This window comes from Leptonotus elevatus, chromosome 16 (genome assembly GCF_054856555.1).
Source record: "Leptonotus elevatus isolate MCC_2025b chromosome 16, RoL_Lele_1.0, whole genome shotgun sequence".
Classification (NCBI taxonomy): domain Eukaryota; kingdom Metazoa; phylum Chordata; class Actinopteri; order Syngnathiformes; family Syngnathidae; genus Leptonotus; species Leptonotus elevatus.
In genome coordinates, this window is record NC_141254.1 from 2,103,988 (window position 1) to 2,130,521 (window position 26,534).

Sequence of the window (26,534 nt, forward strand, 5' to 3'; positions counted from 1 at the left end):
TATATATAATTTTAAACGCACAAATACATTTTGGGGAGTGCAGGACAAAGTATTTAAAAAAACATATTTACTAATTTTGCCACTTGCTGTCGACTGAAGATGACATCACCTGTCCTCAGGAAACAGGTAACACCCAATCATGGCTCAGTTTGCTGACCAAACCCAAAAAACTGGTGTGCCGTGATTGGTCAGTATCTATTTCCTATGTAAGTGATGTCATCTTCAGTCGACAGCAAGTGGAAAATTTTGTTTTTAAAGGTATTAATTGTATATGAAAAATAATGACATTATCAAATTAATTCTGAACAAAATATTAACTTTTACTGCTGAAAATGGCTCATTGAGTCAAGTGTCCCTTTAAATTCCATAATGTTACTGTGGTTTACAATAATATCAAATATACCTTTTAGGAATAAAACCTCAGTTTAGTTTTTGATGAACACTTTCTCTGCTACTGAATTGTAATGTTGGTCATGGTGGTACTTGAAGAGTATTATTTTATTTTTTTTAGGTGGTACTTAGTGTAAAAAGTTTGAGAATCACTGGTTTATACCATCTTTGCATCATTATGGCCTTAAAAGCTGTCTCATGAGTCTTACTCATTGCACATCATCTTTTTATTTCATGTTGTATGGCTGCCAAAAAATGAATGAGCAAATATTCCTCATCATTTTCAATAACTGCATTGCACATATTCATCTTTTGTTTTGTGTTTTCCTCCCTCGTATATGCGCTGTTAGTTATTTGAAATAATTTTTCAGGCTGAGAAGAAAAAAGAGGAAGACAAAAAGACGCCACTGTCCAGTCGAAAGATGTTCCCATTATCTTGTCTGACTCCGAGTGGTACCACATTCAGTTCAACTCCATCTTTCACAAGGCAGATGGTACACGTCCAAATAGAACCCACACCCTTACAGACAAGCGCGGAACCATCTGCCACTCCGGCTACCCAGAGATTGTCCTCATCGCTTGCCAGCTACAATCCCGTCATAAATGGATCAACCTATCACGGGCTGGAGCCACAATGTAGTGGAAAGTTGGTAAGCCCCTCGTATCTTGGGATGAACCACCAGGCCATTGGAGGTGGGAGTGACTCTGCTTTTTCAGTGCTAACTTCCCACTGTGGAGGACAGGACACTTCTACTTACCCTGGGGTGACCAATCCAACAACTGATTGTGTGGAGAGCTCTGGGTACTTTGGACTGTCTGCGGGTTGCGTGGGCGGCACTGGCTATGCCATGCAAAGCCATCCAAGCAGTGGCAGGTTAGGAAGTTCGGGTAACCTGGCTCAGGAGCAAACCAGTGGTGCAATGGGAAGCTCTGGGTTTCTTCAGCATCAGAATATTGGAAGTTCTGGATATTTGACACAACCAAATATGGGAAGCTCCGGTTACTTGACACAACCTCAAAATATGGGGAGTTCAGGATATTTGGGACAGCAGCCCAATTTAGGGAGTTCCGGATATTTGGCCCCACAGCCAAATTTGGGGAGTTCAGGATATCTAGCTCAGAATTATCACGGCAGTGGAGGAATGGGTAGCTCTGGCTATCTCGCACAAAATCATTACAGCAGTGGAAGTCTTGGCAGTTCGGGTTACTTGGCGCCTAGTGGTGGTATCATGGACCCAAAAATGGCTTATGCATGGCAACACTTGAAAGCTGACTTCATGCAACCCGGGATCAATCACATCCACAAGGCTGTAAACCCCCTTTTAGAAGCCAGTAGAGTACAACGGGAACAGTATGGCGACATCCCGATGGCAGACATGATGGGCCCAGAATCAGGACTGGACCTACTCCACGGCCGTCTCCAGAGGGATCCTCGGGGCAGCCGCTCAGACCCTCAGATGGACCACCTGAGACGAGAGAGGGAGTACAAACTGGGTCGACAAACTTCCAGCGAACAGGAGATTCAAGCTAGGCTGAATGAGCTTCCGATGATTGTGCGTCAGGAGCGGTATCGGAGACGTTTGGAGAGGCAGTCATCCAGTGAACAGGAGGGGAGTGGCAAGCAGAGGCTGCAACGACAAGACTCGAGTGACCTGGAGGGCTCTGTTAAGGACGGCTCTGACAAACGCTCAGGGTAAGTGTAGCGTCGGTTGAAATAATTACGTTTTATAAATTATCTAGTGCTGTCACTATTGAATACTTTTAGAATCGATTAAATCTATCGATTATTCAATCGATTAATCATAATCTGATTCATTTTAAAGCATTTTAAAAGCCTTTCCCCCCTAATTACTGTTTAATAATCAATGATTGGTGTTTATTTTGCTCTTCGTGTTCGTATAGTGATTTAAAAAAAAGATAAAAGTAAAAACAGGAGACGGGGTTTGCAAATGTCTTATTTTGATTAAACACAGAAGATAATCAGTCTTTCATGAAGGGCTACAGAAATCAGTGAACAATTACTGTTGATTAGGGCTGGGTTTTAAAAAATCTAATAATCGATATTGAATCGATTTTTGTTTTCAAGCCCAATATCGATTCATAAAACAATTAAGCGATTGTTTAAATATCTTATTTTTTCCCATAAATTCTTAAGAAAATAGTATTTTCTTACATTTATGAAAGGCCTGAATTACTGCACTTTTAAGAAAATTCATAGACAGACACATACAGGTCTGGTTTGCTTGCTTGTTATAAAGATACTTTGTGCACATCAACCTCCCACTGGACTCAAATAAAACCTGTATCCGACTCTTTTATGTCTGTCCTCTCAATTCCGATTTTTCATATCCGACCTGGGTCACTTTCATATGTGGTCCTAGATCGGATACGTGTCCGAATTTTTGCAATTCAACCTCAGTCCAAACGGCCAGGTCACATATATCTGACTTTGATGTCATCAACAGTCCAATATGCGCTCCGCTCGGGCGTATTAAGCTTGATTTTTGCTTGACACATCCGCGAGGTCCGCACGGCTCGGGAGACGTACGTGAATTGGCAAAATTGTTTCGAGTAACAGTTGTGACTTTATATTTGACTTAAATTTAATCTCACTTGAAACATGAAGTATAAAGATGGCATTTGTGGTGGTCATTTAGCCACGCAGACGGCTCATTTATTACGCGCGCCAATGACGTGATGTCATCAATAAGGAGAGAGAAAAAAAGATAGGTCTCCGTCAGGTGAGGCACTCGAACAGGCTCGCCTCATTTTCACTAAATATTATTTCTACCTCCTCCCGCATCACTCCTCTGTTGATATGAGATGGTAAAAATATGAGCCCTGACGACGGACTTATAAAAGTCCTTGGCCCTGACAAGCTGGACCTTACGTATTTACTTCCGCAAACACGCGTTGTGAGTGATGTGACGCGTTGTGAGTGACGTATCTTCTTCTGTGCATGCGGGTCACTTTGGGGAGGCATTACATCCACACAGCAGACAGACTGAGGTCGCAATTGATAGGTAATGTGAACGTTTACACAAAAAATCGGATTTCGCCCAAAAAATCGGAATTGAGCATTAAGACTTGCAGTGTGAACTTACTGTTAGCACATCACTCCAAATCCCTTTACATTTTAACATTATATATATATATATATATATATATATATATATATATATATATATACATACACAATGTGTGTGTGTGTGCTGCCAGGCAATTAAAAATGTAATTTAATTAATTACAGGATTTTTTATTAATTAATCTAATTAATCTATTTTAATCAGAGGATGCAGAGAACAGGGTTAGATGGAGGCAACTGATTCGCTGTGGCGACCCCTGAAGGGAAAAGCTGAAAGGAAAAGAATAAGAAGATTCTCATATCCGCTAAAGGTCCCCAAATAAAGAATTTGAATTCTTGGACATTACAAAATTGTAGTAAATGACTAATCAATTGAATACACCAAGAAGAGATGATTTGAAATCTACAATTTTTATTATTGGAGTGTGCTTTATAAATGAAATTCAAAAGAAAAAGTTTAAGCACATCTGCAATTGGGTTGGGCATTATTTTAAAAGATAATCTAAACAAAACTTAATGTAAACTTCCACAAGATGAGATTCGGTGTATGGATGGCATGGGATAAACTAATTGCATGAATAACACTAATCGCATTATAAATAGAAAATAGTTCTAATCCAGCATCAGTATTGTACAATAGAAAGATGTTAGGTATGTCAGTTCATTTATCAAAAACCTATAATGTACTATATGAAAGTGCTAAAGTTGTGCAAAATTAGCAATAGCAGCATTAAACTAATTTAATCCATAAGAACAATGTATTCTAAAAATAAAATGCATAAAACATGTACAGTTCAATTACATTCAAATGTCAAAAACAACCGCTTCATTGAGTAAAGTGTTGTCAGTGTTCATCGTATTTCAAACAATCAAAGCTGTCTAAAACGCCATGTAATGCATAAAATAATTACTAACAGTGAATCAGCAATATCATCAATCACTTCAGTGATTATTTTATACAACCATTTGAGAAACCTGTCAAAGCAAATGCAACCGAACCCGTGTAAAAACCATAGTGCGGCTAATGCTAGAAACATGACTCACCAACTCTAATAAATGCGACAATCAATCGACGCAGTCCGGCATTGGCAGTCGACTCTACAAGTTAACAAATAGACGTATTCAGGCCATAGCAGCAATATTTAAGATAGAAACTTGATAAAAACCCACCTCGAGCAGCAACAAACATTTCCCCCTCGCATGCCCTGGCTACTTCCGTACTCCGCCCATAGGCGGCTATTATTTGTCCATGCAGTCACATGACCGCATGACCGAACGCGGCAGTATGCCAAAGATAATTAATTACGGAGACAAGAGCGTACACACACACATACAGTGCTGCTCAAAAATTTGTGAACCTCTTGAGCAATTTGGATTTTCCAATTGTTTCAACCTGATTTTGTTGTTCAATCTGAACCATTACATTTTATATGAAATAGCAGGTGTAGGTTTAGCATTTCAATGCATTGTTCTTTTTTTTTTTTTTATCAATTGTGTAGTCAAAACAACAGTTTTTGATAAATTAATGTAGGTGCAAAAGTAAGTGAACCCTGAGCTGCATTGCTTAAAACAAGCAGTCAAGTAGGATCAGGTAGGACAAATTGGTAGCTAAACTAACCACTGAAATGGACCAATGAAATGAGAGCGGTTTAGCAAAGAAATTGTGTATCACTGACTGAAACAGAGACAAAACCACGTCACTTTAGTCTTACCCAGGTGAACCCATACAGGTCAGTCATGCTAAGAGGAAGATAAATCTCAGGGGACCTCAGGAAGTGGGTAGTGACAACACATCTGTCTGGGGAAAGCTATATAGTCATCTGAAAAAAAATTAGCGTCATCATTCCACTCTGAGGCAGATCATCTGCAACTAGAAAACACTGAAAATTACTACAATCCTGCCCATAATTGGACGACCTTCTAAAATATTAGCAAGACCCACAAGACAAATGATAATTCAGGAGAAAGCCAACCTGTGCATCACATCGAGGGATTTGCAGACCTCTTTTGCTGCATCTGGGACACATGTGCATGCTTCACCAATCAGAAGAAAAGTCAATCGACAAGGTTTTCATGGAAGGCTTGTGTTAGAGTAGACAATATTAAGTATTGTACTCTTTGCGTGTTCAATTAACTGAATGGTGAGATTCTGTTGAAGAAGTTCCTTTGCAAAGGTTTTAATTACCAGAAGCTTCTGGTCCACATAAGACAAACCATCCAAGCGATGTCTCTGTTCAAATGTGATGATCTCTCTCCAGCTCACATCGTTATTTATTCACAAAAAGGGTTCAGAAAAAGGTCAGCCCACAACACACCTGGTTACAACTGAATACAAGAGAATCCGTTCCCATGGGTATAAATCAGATTAGAAAAAATACAATAATAATAAGCCTGACTCCCTTCCGACACAGCAGAATCCCCGGAACCTCCCTTTAGATTACGAATGAATAGACAGACCCGTTGCTCTTTCTCATGAAAGTAACACAGATAAGAATATAGGTCTATTCATACAGCCATACTGAGTTAACATAATTATACCTACATCTACACAGCTATAACTAATAACAAAATGGTTAAAATATAAAGTAAAACAGTAAAAATGTATACAAAGTTATCAATCCTTCAATTGGGCTCTTTAAAGAGCCCAAAACAAACATTTTTACAAAAATATGCCAGCAGGATCCTCGTCCCTCTCATTGGATGCGATAGAAGACACGTATGGTTTAGCAGAAGCCACCATCATATGAGAGGACTTATTTTGGACATCATGTTTTTCAATAGCAGTGGTAATAAGTCTTTGGCAGAGAGAACGAATACACGGTATTAAGCAACAGCCACAAATCGTTAATAGTGCAGAAAAAACAGCCGCAGATATTAAAATTGAGGAAATCAAAGTTTTATAGCGGCCAAACACATTCATCCAATTATCCCATACAGAAGTATCTACACCTGATTGCTCTTTCATTTTCTTATTGAGTGTTCGCAGTCCTTCAATTGCAATTGTCAGACTTCCATCTGGAGCAGTATTGTTAGGAATAAAAGTGCAACACTGATCTCCAAACATTGAGCAAACTCCGCCCTTTTCTGCCAGTAACATATCTAGTGCAATTCGATTTTGGAATGTCATCAAAGATGTGGCGGCTAACTGGCCGCGTACAGCCTCAAAGCTAGACTGAGTCCAATTTCCTAGCCTTTGTACATTATAATGTATATAGTTAATTCTATCTACATTTTTGTTTATGGTGCACCACCAGCAAATTACGGATTCGAATCCTGAGAGTACTTGATCAGTTAATTTGTATTCATCTGGCACACCTCTTGGTACTCCAATTGCATCAATGTAGGTGGGAACATTCTGCTCTTGCCAAGAATGTCTTTTGGTCCTCTGAAAAGAAGGTTTTGGTTCCCAATTGTCAATCATTTGTAACAGGTTATCAATAGAGATGGGGTAGATTTGTACTGGCATGAGAAGGGTTATGAGGGCACAATATCCTTTTGTATTTAAAGGCAACTTATCAAATATTCTGTTATCGCCGCACCACCAGTATATGTCCGCCCTGGATCGTGGTTGGAACCTCTGTCCCACATCTACTATTGCCACGCACTGAGTGATGTAATTTAGTCCCCCCAACTGTTCTCCAGTACCTGTCATTTTAATACATGTAAAATTACCATTTGCAACTGTGTTTGAAAATACTGGTTTAGTTTTCTGCCAATCGACGAGGGGATACACCTTATCCCATTTCGAGCATTTGATATTGGGAACAGCCTTATTCATTAGTTCCATTATACAGTGATTATCTATTTTAGCCGGAATGATTCTCAATAAAGGGCGCGGACCTACACATACCACACAATTGTTTTTATCAGAGGCTCGAGCCGCTTCGTTCGCCAATAATAGCCAATTGTTACTGCCCCCGGAAAATCCTGTTGTAACCCGAAACCTCTCAACTATTCCCTCAGTTGGTATGCTGACCGCCTTCACTCCGCTCTCCATTGTGTATTTAGTCATTTTTGGCTGTTCTAAATTACTCATTGTTTTATTTACGCATATTAATATGGGGAAATATGGGTCATGTCCGGAGAACCAGGCCCACAACAGAAATCCAAAACAGGAGGCGTTATCAATTGTTGTGTTAGGCGACTGTAATTTACCTTCTGGGAAAATGAAGTTCATATAGAGTCGCCCCCCCATATTATGCAATGTTATTCTTTTGCTAAAGAAGACTGCCTCCTCACTTGTTCCAGGACGCCAGTATCTTCCATCCTGTGTTGTTATTAGAGCATTCCAATCTCGTTGTACATGACCTGTCAGATACCACCAGTAATTTAACCAATCTTCCCCCTTAGTCTGTCTCCCCCTAGCAAATCCCTTTAAGGATCTAATAGGAATTTTAACAGAAGTGTTTGTATTTGGAGCAACTGTCACAGCAATTGATTTAGCATAAGTCCAGAGTGTGACCCAGGGATTATATGTAGACTTAATACTTCGCTTATTACGATATGTTGTAATTGTGTTCAAAGTTGTGTCAAAAGGCTGACAAAAATACCAAATCAACATGAAAAGAAATGTCACGATACAGCAGACGGATATATGTTTCTGCTTTGAAGCCATCTTGTGATGAAGTTCTGTTGAATGAAAAAAGTGACGCAATAGTTCTTTTTCTTCTTTAAGAATCTGGGGTAGACTACCCAAATTCTTCGATTTGTCACCTGGGATTATTCTGCCCAAAATGTGACTGATCAAAGGAATGATTGCCAAAGAAAAGGCACTTGCTCTTGATCCGTTGACTGATGTCCTCAAAGGTGTCGAATGATGTCGAAACGGCCGCTCCAGAACGATCACTGGGTCAGCTGACGTGGCTCCAGGTCGGAGGTGATAAGATTGATGATCATCAGTTGATGAGATAGCCGAGCCTGGCACGTCTCCGGAAGCCTTGTAGACCAGATGTGGAATTTTCTCTGTGCAGAGAACTGCACAAGATTTCCTCACCAACCCCCTGGGGCCGTTCTCCTGAGTGCAGAAACTTTTCATTTTTAGTTTCTCATAAACTCACATAAATTTTATTTGGAGGAAAAAACCCTGATAGTTTTTGTTAGTTGGGATTAATAAATGTTATTTGATTAAGATCCATAGGTCCTGTGCTGTTGGAACAGGAAAATATCTATTTTTGTGACATTAAAATAGAGCCCAGCCCTTGATTGAGTTGAATGACATTCGCTCATTCATTAATATAAGACAGAGCTTATAAATATTTATTTTTCAAATAGGTTTTGTTCAATAATAGGTAATTTTTTACCATGACTAAATTTGTTCTAAATTTTCATAACTGTGCCTTTCATATCTTATTCTCTTCCCAGAATCCCATGACCGGCCGAATCCTGGCATGCTGGGAAAAACTCACATATATTCATATTATCTATACTCTTTTGCAAACACTGGGCTCCAAACATTACATTTTTCAAATATGATTCTGAGATAAAAGATATAATATAATATAATTACCTTCATTCGGCGAATATGCATTATTGTCCTTGCTTGCTTCAGACTTACTTTGCGATCGATTTCCTCTGATAGATTTCTTCATATTCAAACTGTGGATTATCATTTTCAAACTCATCCTGTCAATTGGAGTGTAGGCCGATACCCCACAACCTTTTTAATTTCGTTTTTAAGTTTGATTTTAATTTTCTAACTCGTCTACATTGGTTAAATTCTTAAACATAAACTCCCTCATTTGACAAAGATCCACTGATTTTTTCAAACATGTCAAGATAAAGGGAGGACAAAATAGAGACCTCATGACTCAAAAGACGTCATAAATAACTCAACCCTCTAAATCAGGCTATGAGATAAACAAAAGAGCTACAAAACACTATAAAACTGAGCATAAGCAGATACAACTTAAGACACTAATATATGATGACTTTGGGGCCATAAAAATAGAGATAACCATATTACTCTAATTCACACAAAATATTTCTGGGATTTATAAATCACAGTGCTATAAAAAAAAAAAATCTAATTTAGCCATCAAACTCTTAGTTAGTCTTTTACTCGTTACTACTCATTCTATTCTGTTATTTATTTTATACTATAGCTGCAGCTGGACGAAGTCCAAAAAAGTTCCTCACGGGGAAAATAAAAATATATCATATCATAACATATTAATAAAATTCCCATTGTACCAATTCAGAAACTGATTCTCCCAAAAATATAGGCAAAAATTTAGTAGGCTATAGATTGAAATAAATTTTCTCAATCCCTCATTTCAAATTTACATATGTCGTTTTCAATTTTCTGAAATATCTTGCTATAGATCACAGTTCCCCACTCAACACATTAAAAATGCCTTGCATATCACTATGTAGCATTTTACTGAATGGATCACATCTCATTCCGACCACCAACTTTCTCAGTCCAGACCCCCAGCAAAAGGCAGGACGGCAGCTGTTGTCAATGTTCAGTCCTGGCCAGCATGGCGGCTGCTGTGGCAGCAATGTTCAGAGCAGGCATTTAGATTTCCTCTGGATGCAAAACAGCCATAGGGGAGAAGTCACTAGAATGAGGCGTATACACAGTCACTGGGCATTGAGGAATTTGAACATCATGTTTTTCTTAGGCACAGGACGAGAAGACTGTTGCTCTGCGGCTTTTGACCTTTGATCTCTGCCACATCCATTCAGACGCAGTCTGCAATGTGGATCCGATGACACACAGTCTTTCTGAGAGCTCACCTGATCAAAAAAAATGCACACTCGTTGATACAATGCATTAAAAATGCCAGACTGAGGATATGGGATCATAGCAAGACAGTTCACTCCCTGCTTTCTCAAAAATGTTTCATAAAAAAAACACAGCCTCTTTATTCATTTCTTTTTTTTTTTCAATACCCCTTCAAATAGCTACTAGCCATACAACGTATCAGCAGCTGGGGCGCATCCCGTTCGCAGTTTGTAATCAGTGAAGGCCATCAAACCCTCATCTGCCTTGGAACTCAAACATCAGTTTCTGAAATGACACACTCAGAGAAAAAACAAATATTAAAAATCATTATCAACATGTCAATTTCAAAAACATTCATAACTCCTTATTCAACTATCTTACTTCCAGCCACAGCTATAAAGATGTAGGCATAATTATATCAACTCTCAAACAAAATGCCATTATTTTATCATTACTCTTTATTCATTTGTCCCGAAAAGGGAAAGTTAACAAATTAACCATCGTCATCAATCATTAAAGTGTAAAGATTTATTAGCTCAGTCAAATACTATTACTTATTTTATATTGTTTATCATTCCTCTCTTACCATTTTGACAAAAAAAGAGTCCCATTACGAGGACACATTATGCTCACAGCGCACAGCCCAGCCCCCACCTTTTTTTATTCTAACCTAGAAACGGGGGGGGGGGTCTTAACATTATAAATCGCAAAACCTATTTTATCCCATTCCAATTAATAAAACAAACGCCACTATCACAACAGTCTCATCTCACACAAAAACAACACCAAACTTAGTTAAAAATATAGATGAAAAACAAACAAAATCCCCATATGCACATTTCTCACATACAAACCCCCACCTTTTTTTTTTTTAGAAGCTAGGTCACACACTCAAATGCATACGCACACACTCTTCAGTCATTATAAAAAAATAAACGTTGTTATTCCTTCAATTCGTTGTCTACAAATCTTATAGCATTTAAACTGCAGTTTTATACGGTGATTTCAGTAAACGGGTAACTTTGAACAACCCATCCGTAAACTGCTCCACAAATGCTGGAGTCATTTTAGCATCAAATTCAGCCTTTTTCCATTACCAACAAAGAAAATACAAAAGTCTGACATACCATTTTGTCCAGCGAAAGCTTTGTATACAATCGATCCATAGTTTGTTTTTTCATTGTTCATCGACGCTTTTATTTTTCGCTGAACCGGAAGCGCATTCAGGACAAACCATTCTGTATCCGGGTCAAAATCGCCTCCATTTTTGTTTGTAGTTTTTGATGTATACATTCGGTTTTAATACAGTGACGTCTCACTTTTAGTATTAATAGTTCAATATGTTAACACATATGGCCATACACAGACAGACATAAGAATTACGTGACCTCTCGTCTATACACAGCGGTTACCCAATCCCGCTGAGCTAAACTGTTCTCCCTTTATTGCAAAATTTTTGCAAGGCGCTTATTTTTTAAGAAATTTGTCACGCACTAACGAACTCAACCGTGAAACAAAAGGAATTCAAACGGGAATCCTGACCTCAAAACTACATATTGTAGAAGCGCCAACAAAATAAATCACGTAATCTCTCGATTGCAAATACAGTGATACAAAATCCAATCATCGCTGTAATCAACCTGGACCCCTTTCTGTTCAATTTCAAACAGGCGCTTTTTTTAAAAAACATATTACGTGTAAATAGGACTTTTTCAATAAGAGCCATGAACAAATATGATACTCGTCCCCAAATCGGCCAAAACTGCTTAAAAAGCAGAGCGCATACCATAATCTTCAATATATATTATGGTCTAAGGATTCTTCATAGCGTTGACGAAAAACAAAACAAATCAAAAAATTAACCGCTATTTCTTCCTGTACAAAAAAAGCTTCATCACTTCGAGTCTGCATCACGTCACCTTCAAATGCACCACTCCACGACGTGTTTAGTTCAATATCGTCGGAATTATCACAACTCACAATAGAACGACATCAAACTACACTCGTTCACACAGATCTCTTTTAAAATTTAGACAATTTTGGAAGACGAAAAAACCAGCTGCAGCGGACCAGACAGACAAAATTTCTTCTACGTGGATAAAGATCTCCACTTACCGGAATTAATATGGCGCCAGAAATTCCGCCCGTCAGGGAACGCCGCAGCCTGCTCAACGTCAACAACACCATCCGTTTGGTTCAACGGAGGAGACCATTCGTTATAATTCAGCGTCGGCGGTCACCATTTGTTAGAGTAGACAATATTAAGTATTGTACTCTTTGCGTGTTCAATTAACTGAATGGTGAGATTCTGTTGAAGAAGTTCCTTTGCAAAGGTTTTAATTACCAGAAGCTTCTGGTCCACATAAGACAAACCATCCAAGCGATGTCTCTGTTCAAATGTGATGATCTCTCTCCAGCTCACATCGTTATTTATTCACAAAAAGGGTTCAGAAAAAGGTCAGCCCACAACACACCTGGTTACAACTGAATACAAGAGAATCCGTTCCCATGGGTATAAATCAGATTAGAAAAAATACAATAATAATAAGCCTGACTCCCTTCCGACACAGCAGAATCCCCGGAACCTCCCTTTAGATTACGAATGAATAGACAGACCCGTTGCTCTTTCTCATGAAAGTAACACAGATAAGAATATAGGTCTATTCATACAGCCATACTGAGTTAACATAATTATACCTACATCTACACAGCTATAACTAATAACAAAATGGTTAAAATATAAAGTAAAACAGTAAAAATGTATACAAAGTTATCACTTGCTATGTAGAAGCCTCTGCTCACAAAAAAGATCAAAGATGCCCAGCTCAACTTTGCCAGAGAGTACCTGGACAAACCTAAAGCTTTTAAGTCCCTTCTGTGGACAGATGAGTCCAAAATTGAACTGTTTGGTCACAACTAAGACAGTCATGTTTGGTGAAAAGTCAACACTGCATACCGGCAAAAAAAAAACTTCTCCCAACAGTGAAGCATGGGGGTGAGAATGTTAAGTTCTGGGCTGTCTTTTCATCCTCAGGGCTTGGACAACTCCACATAATCCAGGGAATCATGAATTCAGAGGAATATTGTGAAATCCTGGATCATAACTTGAAGCTGCCCTTTGTGAAGTTACAGCCTGCTAGAAGATGGATCATGCAACATGACAATAATTCAAAGCATTCCAGCAATACAACCAATGAATGTCTGATGAACAACAAGATTCATGTTCTGGATGTGCCCAGTTAAAATCCTGACTTAAATTATTTAAAAATACTATGGCGGGACCTGAAGCGGGCAGTTTATGCTAGACGCCCATCAAACCTCTCTCAATTGTCTGCATTTTGCAAGGAAGAGTGGCAAAAATCCCCCAAAGTAAATGTGAAAGACTGATAAGTCACTAAAGAAAGTGTTTGGATGAAGTTATTATTGCAAAAGGATGTCTGATTAAGTGAGAGGTTCACATACTTTTGCACCCATGAAATCTGAGTTTTTCTTAAATCAACAACTTTTGCTCAGTAATGAATGACAATATTGTCATTATTTTTGTTCAAGTCCATTATTTTCAATGTCAGCATTGTAGATTGGGGTATAAGGTATAAACATTTTAATATTTTATACAAAAACTTAACGGTTCACAAATTTTTGAGCATCACTGTATGTAGTACAGCATTTCTGCATCTTTGTATGGTCCAGAAAGTAAAAACCCTGCTCCCTAGCTAGCTAATCTTGAAAACTTTTGCTCACTAATAAATGACAATATTATCATTATTTTTGTTCAAGTCCATTATTTTCTATGTCAGCATTGTAGATTGGGGTATGAATAAACATTTATTAAGGTCATTTTAATATTTTAGACAAAAAATCTGACCATGCCTGCAGGGTTCACAAACTGTTGAGCAGCACTGTATATATATGATATAAAAGTTGGTAATGAAGAAGGAGGGGCAAAAAAAAAAGCCATTTTACTCGTGGGTCATGAGCTAGGGTATTTGGCATTTTAAATATTGTCTGGGACTCACTTTGACTATAGCTACTGTTCATTTTGTTTCGAGACAACTATAATTGACACAAATCCATGATTCTGATTATTTGAAATTGTATTGCATTTTCATTGCTTTCACTGTGCTCATTGTTCATCGGTTACTCATGTTGTTCTGTATTACTGCAGGGAAAAGAGATCTACTATGGCAGAGATTGTAGAACAAGTCCAGGAGAGAGAAGCAGCCCATGTAAGTTATCTCAAGTTACAAGTTACATCATACCTTTGTGTAATTTTTTTCAATCTGCATCCACAGGCCAGAGGAGAGCCGTATCGGCCTCCAAGTAGCCTCTCAGCTCCAGTGACGCGTTTTGATGGTCGCCCTCGTGCTCGAGACCGACCCAAACCGAGGAGGAGGCCCCGTCCGAAGGAACCCGAGGAAACTCGCCGCTCTCGATCGGCTCCAGCTACCGGCGCCCCGACCACGCCCCAGCCACCATCACACACAGCACACAATGAAGGATTCCTGTATCGCAAAAAAGCCACCAGTTCTGATCTTGAAGCTCAGCAGAGAAGCCCCACCAGGTATAAAACTAGAGATAGACTAATGTGTTTATTTCAGGGCCAATACCGATGCCGAAAAAAGGGGGTGGGGGGTGATATTGGCGTCAAAATTTGTTATAATACAAATGCTTGACTTTGTTGTAATGTCTTAAAGCGTTAATCATAATTGCACAAATGAAACAAATGAAAAAAACAATAAATGGCACAATTCTTGTTTTTGCAGCTGCAAGAGCATGAGTCATGCTTTGCAATACTATAAGAGTAAATATGGCATAACATATGTACATTTATTCTAACAATATGAAGTGTCACTGTGTTGTGGTGCTAAGCAATGAACTCTCGGGCGTCTTTTGTATTTCTAAAGGGATTGATGGAGTAGCAGACATACAAACATGCAATGCTAGACAGTAGACAAGTTGCGGCAATCTTACAAGTTTAACTTCATTTCCCAGGAGCTAAAGCATAACATTCTTGTTTTCAACATTAAATAACTCTTTAATGGTGAAGCTGCTTCCGTGATCACATAACCAGGAAGTGTCTACATAAGCTACATTTTTCCAGGCAGGTAGAAACCCTTAGTCCCTGTGAAATGAAAATAAATGTACCGGGTATATAGAAAAGACAGTTAACAACCTACTAAATGTGACTGATTGAAAAAAATTGCCATCTAAATGAGGCTTGAAAATAGTTAAAAATCAAGCCGTTCTACCAGCAAAATGTGTTGACACCACACCTTGCTCAACTGTTAATCAAATACTACTGCTTGGAAAACGGAACGCTACATTTTCTAGCATCTTTCTTTCTACCTGCACAATTGACCTGCGAAAAAATAGGGTGGTGCGAGATTATAGGGTAACCAAACGTCCTCTTTTGCCCATTCTTTACGGGCATCCGTATGGGTTTTAGAGATTCATGAAAATGACCAGTTTTCATTGTGCGGCAAATGGGAGGCGGAGTGGAGTGTTCTGTGTTTCTATGACTGGTAGACCGTGGACTGCTCTTAAGTCAGTCACGAGGGGCGTAAGGAAATAGAAATGCGGGTCCATCGCTTACGACGGCATATTAGGGCCATATATATATATATATATGTATGAGAGAAAAAAGTTATAAATTTGTGACTTTATAAAGTGGTAAATTTGCGACTTTATAAATTGGCAAATTTGCCACTTTAGAAAGTGGCAGATTTCCGAGAAAAAATCTGAAACTTATGAGAAATACAGGTAGCGTAGCTATAGTCTAAGGATTTGTTGGTGGTTAATGGAAAACTGTTCATAAAATGAAAAGGCAGGATGGAGACGGATTTATTCTTAATTTAATTTAACTTTACTCATCATACACGGCAGCTAGCTAGCTCCTTCAGCGTAAGAGCATAAACGACCACCATAGACCAACATTTACGCTTAAAACTGACAAATGCTGGGCCTATGTTCATCACTGGGCCTTGTTTTAGCAACGCCCCAAAAAATTAAGAAAACGGATATGGTGACAAGCAGCTTAACGCTAGCCTGCTCTGCAAGATGAATTCTCGTGGTATTTGTGAGTTCACAAACTCCCAAGAATGCATCTTGTACCGAGCCTTCTGATTTTCATCAACCAATCACAAATCAACATAGTTTTTGGGCGGGATATGCAGCTGTGACGAAAGTGCCAAAGGTGTGGGACACAAACAAACCTAACATGGCGACACCGGCGAACGAATGCATAAACGCTGCAATTAATTGTGTTCTTGCAGAATTACTCAGTTTCCTGGTTCATCTGGTAAAGATATATGTGTTTTTTTCCCCTCACAATGACGACGTTCACATCCGTTGCCGTGATTGGTCAAAACAAAAGTTTGGTAGACGTGCATTGGTGCATCGTCCAATCAGCTCAAAGTATTGTCCAGAATGTTCCACCTTTCCCGAGCAAATCACAGTGGAGCAGTCCCAGATTGATATTGTGGACAACTCCCTTGAGTGAATCAAAATATCAATCTGGTTATTGCCAGTTTAGTTTAATGCTTCTACTATCTAAAACATTTTAAATGTATCTCTTCCTGTTTGACATGATATTCTTATCCTTGCTAGATGGTGTCTAGAAAAAGATGCCCAAATGAGTTTAAAACAGATATGTAGAAAATATATTTTGTTCAAAATAAACGTTTGTCTCCTTACCATTGTTAGAGAGACAATTAAGCACCACTACGAGAAGCAAAAAGGCACTTAAGACTAGCCTCATGAGCTATGTATTATTATTTAAAGGGACAGTGTGTATTATTTAGCGCCATCAAGTGGTGAACTAATAATTCCATCCATCCATCATCTACCGCTTTTCCGGGGTCGGGTCACGGGGGCAGCAGCTTTAGCAGGGAAACCCATACGTCCCTCTCCCCAGCCACTTCAACCAGCTTCTCCAGTGAAATCCCAAGGCGTTCCCAGGCCAGCCGAGAGACATAGTGTCTTCAGCGTGGCCTGGGTCGTCCCCAGGGCTTCCCGCCGGTGGGATATGCCAAGAACACCTGTCCAGGGAGGCGTCCTGGAGGCATCCAAACCAGATACTCGAGCCACCTCAACTGATTCCCCTCAACGCGGAAGAATAGCGGCTCGACACTGAGTCCCTCCCGGATGATCGAGCTACTCACCCTATCTCTAAGGGAGAGCCCGGACACCCTGCGGAGGAAACTCATTTTGGCCGCTTGTATCCGGGACCTTGTTCTTTTGGTCACGACCCACAGCTGGTGACCATAGGTGAGGGTAGGAACGTAGATCGACCGATAAATCAAGAGGTTTGCCTTTCGTTTCAGCTCCATCTTCACCACAACGGACCGAAACAGAGTCTGCATCACTGCAGACGCTGCAACGATCCGCTTGTCGATCTCCCGCTCCATCCTGCCCTCACTCATAAACAAGACCCCAAGATACTTGAACTCCTCCACTTGAGGCAGGATCTCATCCCCGACCCAGAGAGGGTATGCTACCCTTTTCCGACTGAGGACCATGGTCTCGGATTTGGAGGTGCTAATTTTCATCCCAACCGCTTCACACTCGGTTGCGAACTGCTCGAGTGAGAGTTGAAGATCACGTCTTGAAGAAGCCAACAGCACCACATCATCCGCAAAAAGCAAAGATGCAATGTTGAGGCCACCAAACTGGACCCCCTCAATACCTTGACTGTGCCTAGAAATTCTGTCCATAAAAGTTATGAATAGAATCAGTGACAAAGGGCAACCTTGACGGTGTCCAACCCTCACTGGTAACAAATCCGACTTACTGCCAGCAATGCGGACCCAACTCTGACACCGATTGTACAGCGACCGAACAGTCCTTTTCAGGGGGCTTCGTACCCTGTGCTCCCGAAGCACTCCCCACAGGGCTCCCCGAGAGACACGGTCAAACGCCTTCTCCAAATCCACAAAACACATGTGGACTGGTTGGGCGAACTCCCATGCACTCTTGAGGATCCTGCCGAGGGTGTGGAGCTGGTCCACTGTTCCACGGCCGGGACGAAAACCACACTGCTCCTCCTAAATCCGAGATTCGACTTCCCGACGGACCCTCCTCTCCAGCACCCCTGAATAGACCTTACCAGGGAGCCTGAGGAGTGGGATCCCTCTATAGTTGTTCCAACTAATAATTCAGTCAAAAAAAACACTATTCATTTTAAAAATTTGTAAAACAAAATATGTTCTATGACATCAACATATATTTTTTAGAATTAATATTTGTTAATAGCCAATCGCTAATTATATTACATAGGTCACACCTCGCCTTACTGGAGGCTGACATGTTATGTTTCTGCTCCAGATACCTGAAGGAGAAGAAATTTGTGAACATAGTTAGCATCTGGTGGTAGTTGCAGCTCGTGTCTGACCCAATGGATCGATCGCCGCTTACATTCGACAGCTGAGGCCTGCAACTGGTCGTTTGCTAAGTCCCGTGATTTGGGCTCCCAAAGCTTGTTTCCCTCCGCTTTGCTTTCGCCAACTTCTCCCGTTAGCCACTCTTGTTAGCCACTCCAGCAAGTTCTTGTAAGCTTGCTCTTGCTAAGCCCCTAACACTAGCTGCTGCTCGCTCACTATAGTATTTTAGTAACGTTCAAGCCACTCAAGCATAGTCAGTAGTCATTCAAAAGCTAACGAAACATGAGTTATGTGAATATTATGTGAATAGGTTTCTTTCTGCTAGAAAAAGGGACTTTTATAAGAAATATATTTGTCTCTGATGTATTTTGTGATCCCTTCTCCAGCAAATCTTGGGTAAATGTCTATTGCGTACTGAAAGAGGGAAAGCTGACCTTCTACAAGGACGCAAGGAACCACAACACAACATACAACGGCGAGCCATCTGTTGACCTTTCTAATTGCTCTTTTGATCCTTCTTTGGGATACAAGAAAAAGAAGAATGTCTTCATTCTTCAGTAAGATCATTTGAAAATTTATAATTATGTATTTTAATGTTATGTGGATATTGATCAGAAATGTGCAAAACAAGTGACCCTTCTGTAAATACTGTATATACTAACTCTAATTTTTTTTGCTCAGCATGAGAAACTGATGATCACTGTTTTTTTTCTCTCTCAGACTCAACGACGGAAATAATTTATTAGTATTCCATGCAAAAGATGAGGTAAGAGCATTTAGCCAACTTAAAAGTAATTGCTCTGATTGAAAATACCTTGCTCAGTCTGTCATAAATTTTAGCCAAGCAAGCCGAAAACCTAAACTTCCTAATTAGATGTATGATAAAAATACTATTTTAGGCATGGACAAAATCTCAGCATATGTGCAAAATGCATGTTCTTAAAGAGATACTTGACTCACTAAGCCATTTTCAGCAGTAAAAAGTTTATATTTTGTCCAGAATTAATTTGATAACTTAATACTTTTCAATCACGGCTCACGGTTTGGTCAGCAAACTGAGCAGTGAATGGTCGTTACCTATTCCCTTAGCAATGCAAGTGATGTCATCTTCAGTCGACAGCAAGTGGCAAAATTTGTTTTTAAAGGTATTAATTGTTCATGAAAAATAATGATGTTATCACAATCATTATAGACAAAATATCTTCTTACTGTTGAAAATGGCTCAATGTAAAAGTATCCCTTTAATACATTTCATTTTTGATCATATATTTCTCAATGTATAAAAGATCCACTATCTTAACCCAACAAAAGGTTTGAAGTAAACTGGCACAAAGGGCTCTCTTACATAAAAATTGCCATTCAAGGACAGCACATAACTGCTCTGCACTCACTGATTTCCATAATCCCCCCAAAAATTATTTTCCACTTTTTTCATTTTGGATTTTACACATTTTTTCTGGGAAACAAATTCTCCATTTCCTTCCATTCTTCATGTTTTTATTTATTTTTATTAACCATGTGGCCCACTTAGAGTGTAGTCGCGGGCTGCATCTCCATTTCAGTTCATCCCTGAACTAAGGAATGTTCAGGTTAACATTTTTGGCTAATGCAGATTTTCTGAGTATCTCTTCACTTAGTTATGATTAACTTACCTATATTGTACTAATCAACCTGGACATAGATAGACAGATAGATCTACTAAACATGTGACTATGTGACTTTTTCTTTTACTGCCAAACATTATCCAAAAAACAACCTCAACAGTGCCAGCCGATTTCGAGCATTTTCACTCATCTTTCAAGGCAGAACAGAATATTGTGTGCTATGACTCCATAAACATGGTGGATACCATATGAAAGATTGGATTCCATTCTTTCATTAGAAAAAAAGTATGTTTCTACCTTATTCCGTTCTTTAATAATCACCATTTGAAACTTGGTAATTTGAATGACATCAAGCGAAAATAGAAAAAAGGAGAAAACAAGCTTTTTGTGAAAAGATACATTTTCTGCGCAGCAATGACTTTGACACTAATATTTTTTGTTTAGTGACACTCTGTGAATTAGATTTAATGTGATGAACGCTTTTATCATTCACGTCATCTTTGAAAATGTTCTATTTCCTAAGATTCGTTATGTTTTCATGTAATTTGATACCCTGGGAGCCCATTGAAAAAAGATACAAGCCATCTGCTGGCCATAGTTAGTGGATGTTTTAGGATTTCACAAACCAGCACCGCACAAGACGTTGCACTGACCATTGAGAAAAAAATTTACGTAGTTAACGTCAATTAATGTTTTGTCATTGGGATTTTAGTATACGCTATTAAACGTTTTTGGCGGTAAAAGGGTTAAGAGACCACTTGGTGGAGTGGATAGCGACTGTCTGGTTGAGATTACACCGCTCACAATTTTTGTTCCTCTGAGTACTACATTATTGTAGGGAGAACAAGAGATTCTGTTGTCCTCATAATATTTTTCCTTTAAAGCAAAAGTCTCATGAGATATGCTCGAGTCTTTGCAGGATATTCTATCCTTGCCTATAAGTTTGTAACTCTAGTGGCCAAATTGTCCAACCAATTGGGACTTTGGAAATTCTGTAGGTGATGGTTGATGACGTAAAGTTATTTTGACCCTCGTATCGCTTTCTCTGCAGGAGGATCTGAAGGCTTGGACTTCCAACATCACCACCTGTATAGCTGAGCATGAGGCAATGGTTAAGTGGGACAAGCCCGGCACATCAGGCATGGACCACGACCGTTCAGAGAGGAAGGAGAGGTCCGAGGGCGACGCAGACGCCAGGTCTGAGAGATCGGAGCTAGTCGGCGAGGAGAGATCCGAGAAGGAGAGGTCAGAGAAAGGGGACGGCTCTGACAAGTTAGACACATCAGAAATTGCTGACAAGATGGAGGGTGGGGCGGGGGGCTCCAGCACATCTGGAAAAAGCAAATGAAGAACCCGCTTATGTTTTAGTTTTATTCACCGACAATTGGTGGTTGTATGAATGGGATGCATGTTTGCAGCGCCCCAATCACAGAGCTGGAAGTTGGAACACAATGAGGATACCGCCCATGGACAAGACTATTGTAACTCATCTCTCAGCCAACCTAAAGCAGTGCATCAGTGCTTGCATTGGGCCACCTGCTGATGGGGGTTGTCATCGTTTAATCTCTTGGATTCATCTTTCTATATGTTTCAGTGACTGATTATACCATGTCTGTCTCTCTCTGTCTGTCTGTCAGTCTAGACACACCTGAAAAAGAGGTGAATGAAATGTTCACAATAATTAAAAACTTTTGAAGCAATATACTTTTTTAAGTTCTTCTCTCTTGTAGTGCGAGATAAAGAAAATGAAATATGAAGTAGTTGCAAATGTGATGATTTGATATGATTTCTCATCAACACATGGTTACCCCAGTCTTGCACCTGAGATAATTAAAACATACTAAATCTTGAAGACATGTAAATCCCACCACATGGTAATCATCGATCATGTAATGGAATGCTGGTGTTACCAACCTAGCTTTTTTGGATGTTGTTAAATACAAATTATTTTTTTTATCCATGTTTAAAAAAAAAAAAGTGGGGTGAGGGGGATTTCTGAAATGCTCACAGTGACACTATTTGACATAATGCCTTTGTACAAAAAAACTGAACACTGCATGAAATCTTATAGTCTCTTAGTGCACTTGTTTGACTTTTTTATGTTCTTGAAATCATTTGGGAAATTCGCAATAATTTAGTGTGAGGAAGCATTTTCGCAATTATGGTTCACTACTCACAAAGTAGGGTTGTCTTCCATCCACAGTTATAAATGATTCCTCCATGATCTGCTAAATGAATGATGAGAAAATTGCCCCCCGACTCCACTGCCCCACCTTTGTTTGTTCCTCATCATTTATTTTCCCACAGTATTTAACATGGTGTCTGAAGAATTGTAAAAACCTGAAGTGAGAGAGAAGCTCTGTGTACTGTTGCGTGTTTTATTTTCAAGTCCAGATTGTTGATTACCAACAAGCGAGTTCAAATGCAAATATCTTCGAAGTCATGAATTGTATATACCTATCCTTGTGTGTATACCCTGTCGCTAATAAAACAGTACACTGAAGTGAAATGGGTAACAGTAAAACATTTATAGTAATCTTCTTAAGTCAAATAAAAACATTGCATTTAAAGGAAAATATGCAAATTAGAAGTCACTAATGAATTACATAGCATATATAAGTACACCAATATCAAGTTGTTTGAACCACTTTTACCAGAGAAAAGCAACAGCAAAGACAGTACTTCAAATATGCTTGTATTTTTATATTCCTCTGTTTCCTATATTGGCCCACAGCCCAAATAAGACCATCTAGCTGATTGAGTTGTCAGTGTGTTTGTGAGAGGTGTGTTAAATGTACGGTGTGTATTATCAACACGTGTAAATCAAGAAATAATTGTTGGCGAGCACAGAGTTCTGTGAGATTAACAGACATACCGTTTGTTGGCCATGTGTTCATTCTTTTACATGTTTGAGAGGATTAGAATATAAATGTGAACAATGTGGCCATTTTGACAGAACATGCATAAATTCCTGAAAAAGTTACAGCTGGAGGCAGTCTGTAAATGTTGAAGTGTTTCATTTTTTATCATCACTGCACCTTAAATATATATATATAAATATACATATACATACACATACACACACACACGCACACGCACACCCACACAGTCCAGAGATGGCAAATCCAGGTCCAGAAAGTAAAAATCCTGCCACAGTTTGGCTTTAGCCTCAGGTGCTAGTTAGCTAACACCCTTGGTGGCCACTTAGCAGGGAGCTGGGAGCTTGGCTTTAGCCCCTAGTGCTAGCTAGCAAGCTAGCACCCATGTTGCTCGCCTGCTAGAGAGGTAGTTAGCTAGCTAGCTAGCACTAGGCGCTAAAGCCAAACTGTGGCAGGGTTTTTACTTTCTGGACCTGGATTTGCCACCTTTGAAAGTCAAACAGTCTTCCTTTCTTTGTTAACACCAAAAGATACTTTACAATTCAATAGTATTGGATTACCCACGTAAGGAATGTAGTACAATGTGCTGTATTCTTCTGCAGCCTTCAAATTGTTCTAATGAAAATAGATGAGCTACTGTATTCCACGATGTGAATGTTATTTTTCTGTCACTTGTTTATCATAAGTGCTATGTCATACGGTTTGATGAAAGAGAACTAAAGGAGACTGTTGATTATTGAATTGAAGTGAAAGTAAACCTGTCATTGTCACTGTTTTATCATTCATGTGGAAGCTACAATACTTCCATGTGGGATGTTGTCGCTCCAGTCCGACATTTTTGCTCCCCATCTCTTTTATGAAGCACGCTGGGGACTTCTTTGTTTTTTTCCTTACTTCTCTTCCAAATTTTGAGCAACACAGCTAAAGAGACAGCACAAACTGTGACTGATGGGGAAAAAAAGAAAACTGTTTTCTTCATTGATGGTCTTAAAGTGTGTATGTCTTTGTTACTTTACATTCAAACCTGCTGCTAAGACATTAATAAACCTCCGAAATTGGTGATGCTACCGTGACACTGAATTAATGTGGGCACATTTTGTACTGTATAACCTGCTGTTATACGCGCATAACACATCTGAACATTTAGGTATGTTGTGAAATTCATCGTGTTACCTTCTCAAAACTTCACTGTAGACCATGTGTTTCCCCTCAGAGAATCTAAGATGACTTGGGTACTTCCTACTGTCACTCTTTTAACATAAAATCAGTTAGTTTATCAGAATTATTTATATTTTTTCTACAGCTTTAGAGATGGCAAATCCAGGTCCAGAAAGTACAAACCCTGCCACAGTTTGGCTTTAGTGCTAGCTAGTTAGCTCTTTAGCAAGTAAACAAGTACCCGGGGAACTAGCTAGCTAGCTAGTAGGTAAGCAAGCACCCGGGTAGCTAGCTAGTTCCCTAGCAGGTAAACAAGCACCTGGGGAGCAACTAGGGAGCTAGCTAGCTCCCCGGGTGCTTGTTAACCTGCTAGATAGCTAGCTAGCTAGCACCTGGAGCTAAAGCCAAACTGCGGCAGGGTTTTTACTTTCTGGACCTGGAATTACCACCTAACTTTGGGATTGGTGTACAAGCAGGTAAACAAGCAACCGAGGAGCTAGCTAAGGAACTAGCTAGCTTCCCGGGTGCTTGTTTACTAGCTAGCTCCCGGGTGCTTGTTTATCTGCTGGGGAGCTAGCTAGCTAGCACCTGGGGCTAAAGCCAAACTGAGGCAGGGTTATTACTTTCTGGACCTGGATTTGCCACCTATCTCTGAGACGGGTGTCGCAAAAGATATACATAACAGTACATATTTCAAACCCAAACTACAAACTATGAGTTTTCCCTTTAGTGGAAGCAAAATCATTAACCAGCATGTCTCAAAAAAATCCTGATATGTTTGCTTCAATCAGTGTGTGAGAAGAGGTGAGTATTGTGGTTGGCTTCTTCACCCTGACAAGGTGCCTGCTCACAATGCCCTGAGTATCTGACATGCTTCCCAGCCGAGAAGAATATCAGCGTGTTGGTACAACCTCACTTCCCCTCTTTCCCAAACTCACGTGGGATAAACAAGGGGGCCTATTTGGGAGTGGACGACAACAATGTGGCCATGCTGATGGAGCTGTGGAGAATCCTGGAAGAATCCTTCCAGACGTCATGAAGGTGTGGCAGAAAATAGGGTTGGGGTGGGAACATTTATAACTTTGAAGGGGAAAACTTATAGTTCGCAGTTTGGATTTGAAATACGGTCCTGGAACTTTTCTGACACTTCTTGTGTGTGTCTTCTTGCTCAGCCACCCAATTGGAATTACTGTAATCCCTCTTCCACTTGTAAAGGGCTGGTTTAAACTCCACCAGTAAACATTCCACTATTGGAAATTCAACTGCAGGACTGAATCACAAGTTGAAATAATTTGTAGTGAAACATTTATCTCAAAGTTTATCACCCCCAATTGCCTCCCTTTCTTTATTTTTTTACTTTGATGAGATTGAGTCTTCTCCATGCTATAGTTATAAACAAATAGTGAGTGAATGAGTGAAACGTATGAGAGTTAAAAAAAAATACATAAAAAATAATAATAATAAAATAAAAAAGGCTTGTGCAACTTTGGTTAGCACTATAGTGCCAGCAGGGGGGTCTGTTCTATAAGAATAAATTATCAGACGTATACATTATTGCACAAATCCTGCACAACTTGATGTATGCTTCAAGAATGTACATGGACATATGATTTGTTTATTGAATTGAATTACATCTAAATTATATCTGTCTGTGGAAATATGAAATATGGTGATGTATAAAAATCAGTTCATCCCATCACTTTGCCATTGTCTTCTTTCCCCTCTGAAGGTTTTTACAGATGTGATGATGTTTAGGAGACCTGTGATGACACCCATAACCACAATGTTAAATGAAATATATTTTATACTTGATGTGAAGCAAATTCATTATCCTTACATTCTGTCCCCTAAAGCATTTTTTTCTAATCACCATTATTTAGCCTGACTGTCAGGTATAAGATATATTTAACTCATACCTTTTCTGTAGCTCAGACAGTTAGGAAAAAAAATTCGATGTGGATTGTCCAAACCAGAAGGACTTTTGCTACATATGGTACATATAGTACAACAGCAACTAAAGATTGTTTCGGTGAAGGCCTGGCAAAGCATCTTCATGGAGGAAACTCAAAATTTGGTGAAGCAATTTGGGGTTCAGACTTCAGCTAAATATAATCACTCTTCAACAGTTCTGAACTGAGGGCTGTCTTCTACAGACTTACAGGAATGCAGAATGTTACGGCACATGACTATCTGCACAGACAATCTCGAACACACTGCTCAAGGACAGCCAATCTTTGGGTTCATAGGGCTGCTGGCCTGGCACAACTGCTCTTCTCTGCCGGTCGGCAACATCAGCAGTGAAAATTTAACAGT

The 26,534-nt window shown here is 39.5% G+C and overlaps 1 protein-coding gene across 1 annotated transcript in view; it reads left to right on the forward strand.

Moving 5' to 3' along the window:
• Positions 1–25,917, forward strand: part of sptbn4a (spectrin, beta, non-erythrocytic 4a) — a 59,724-nt gene extending 33,807 nt beyond the window's left edge. Inside the window, exons 15-20 of the mRNA XM_086098159.1 lie at positions 762–2,083; positions 14,368–14,428; positions 14,495–14,763; positions 18,967–19,137; positions 19,301–19,346; positions 21,236–25,917. Of these exons, the coding sequence (XP_085954285.1) occupies positions 762–2,083; positions 14,368–14,428; positions 14,495–14,763; positions 18,967–19,137; positions 19,301–19,346; positions 21,236–21,532 (2,166 nt within the window). The 3' untranslated portion in view covers positions 21,533–25,917. The remainder of the gene's footprint in view (positions 1–761; positions 2,084–14,367; positions 14,429–14,494; positions 14,764–18,966; positions 19,138–19,300; positions 19,347–21,235) is intronic.
• Positions 25,918–26,534: the final 617 nt, after the last annotated feature.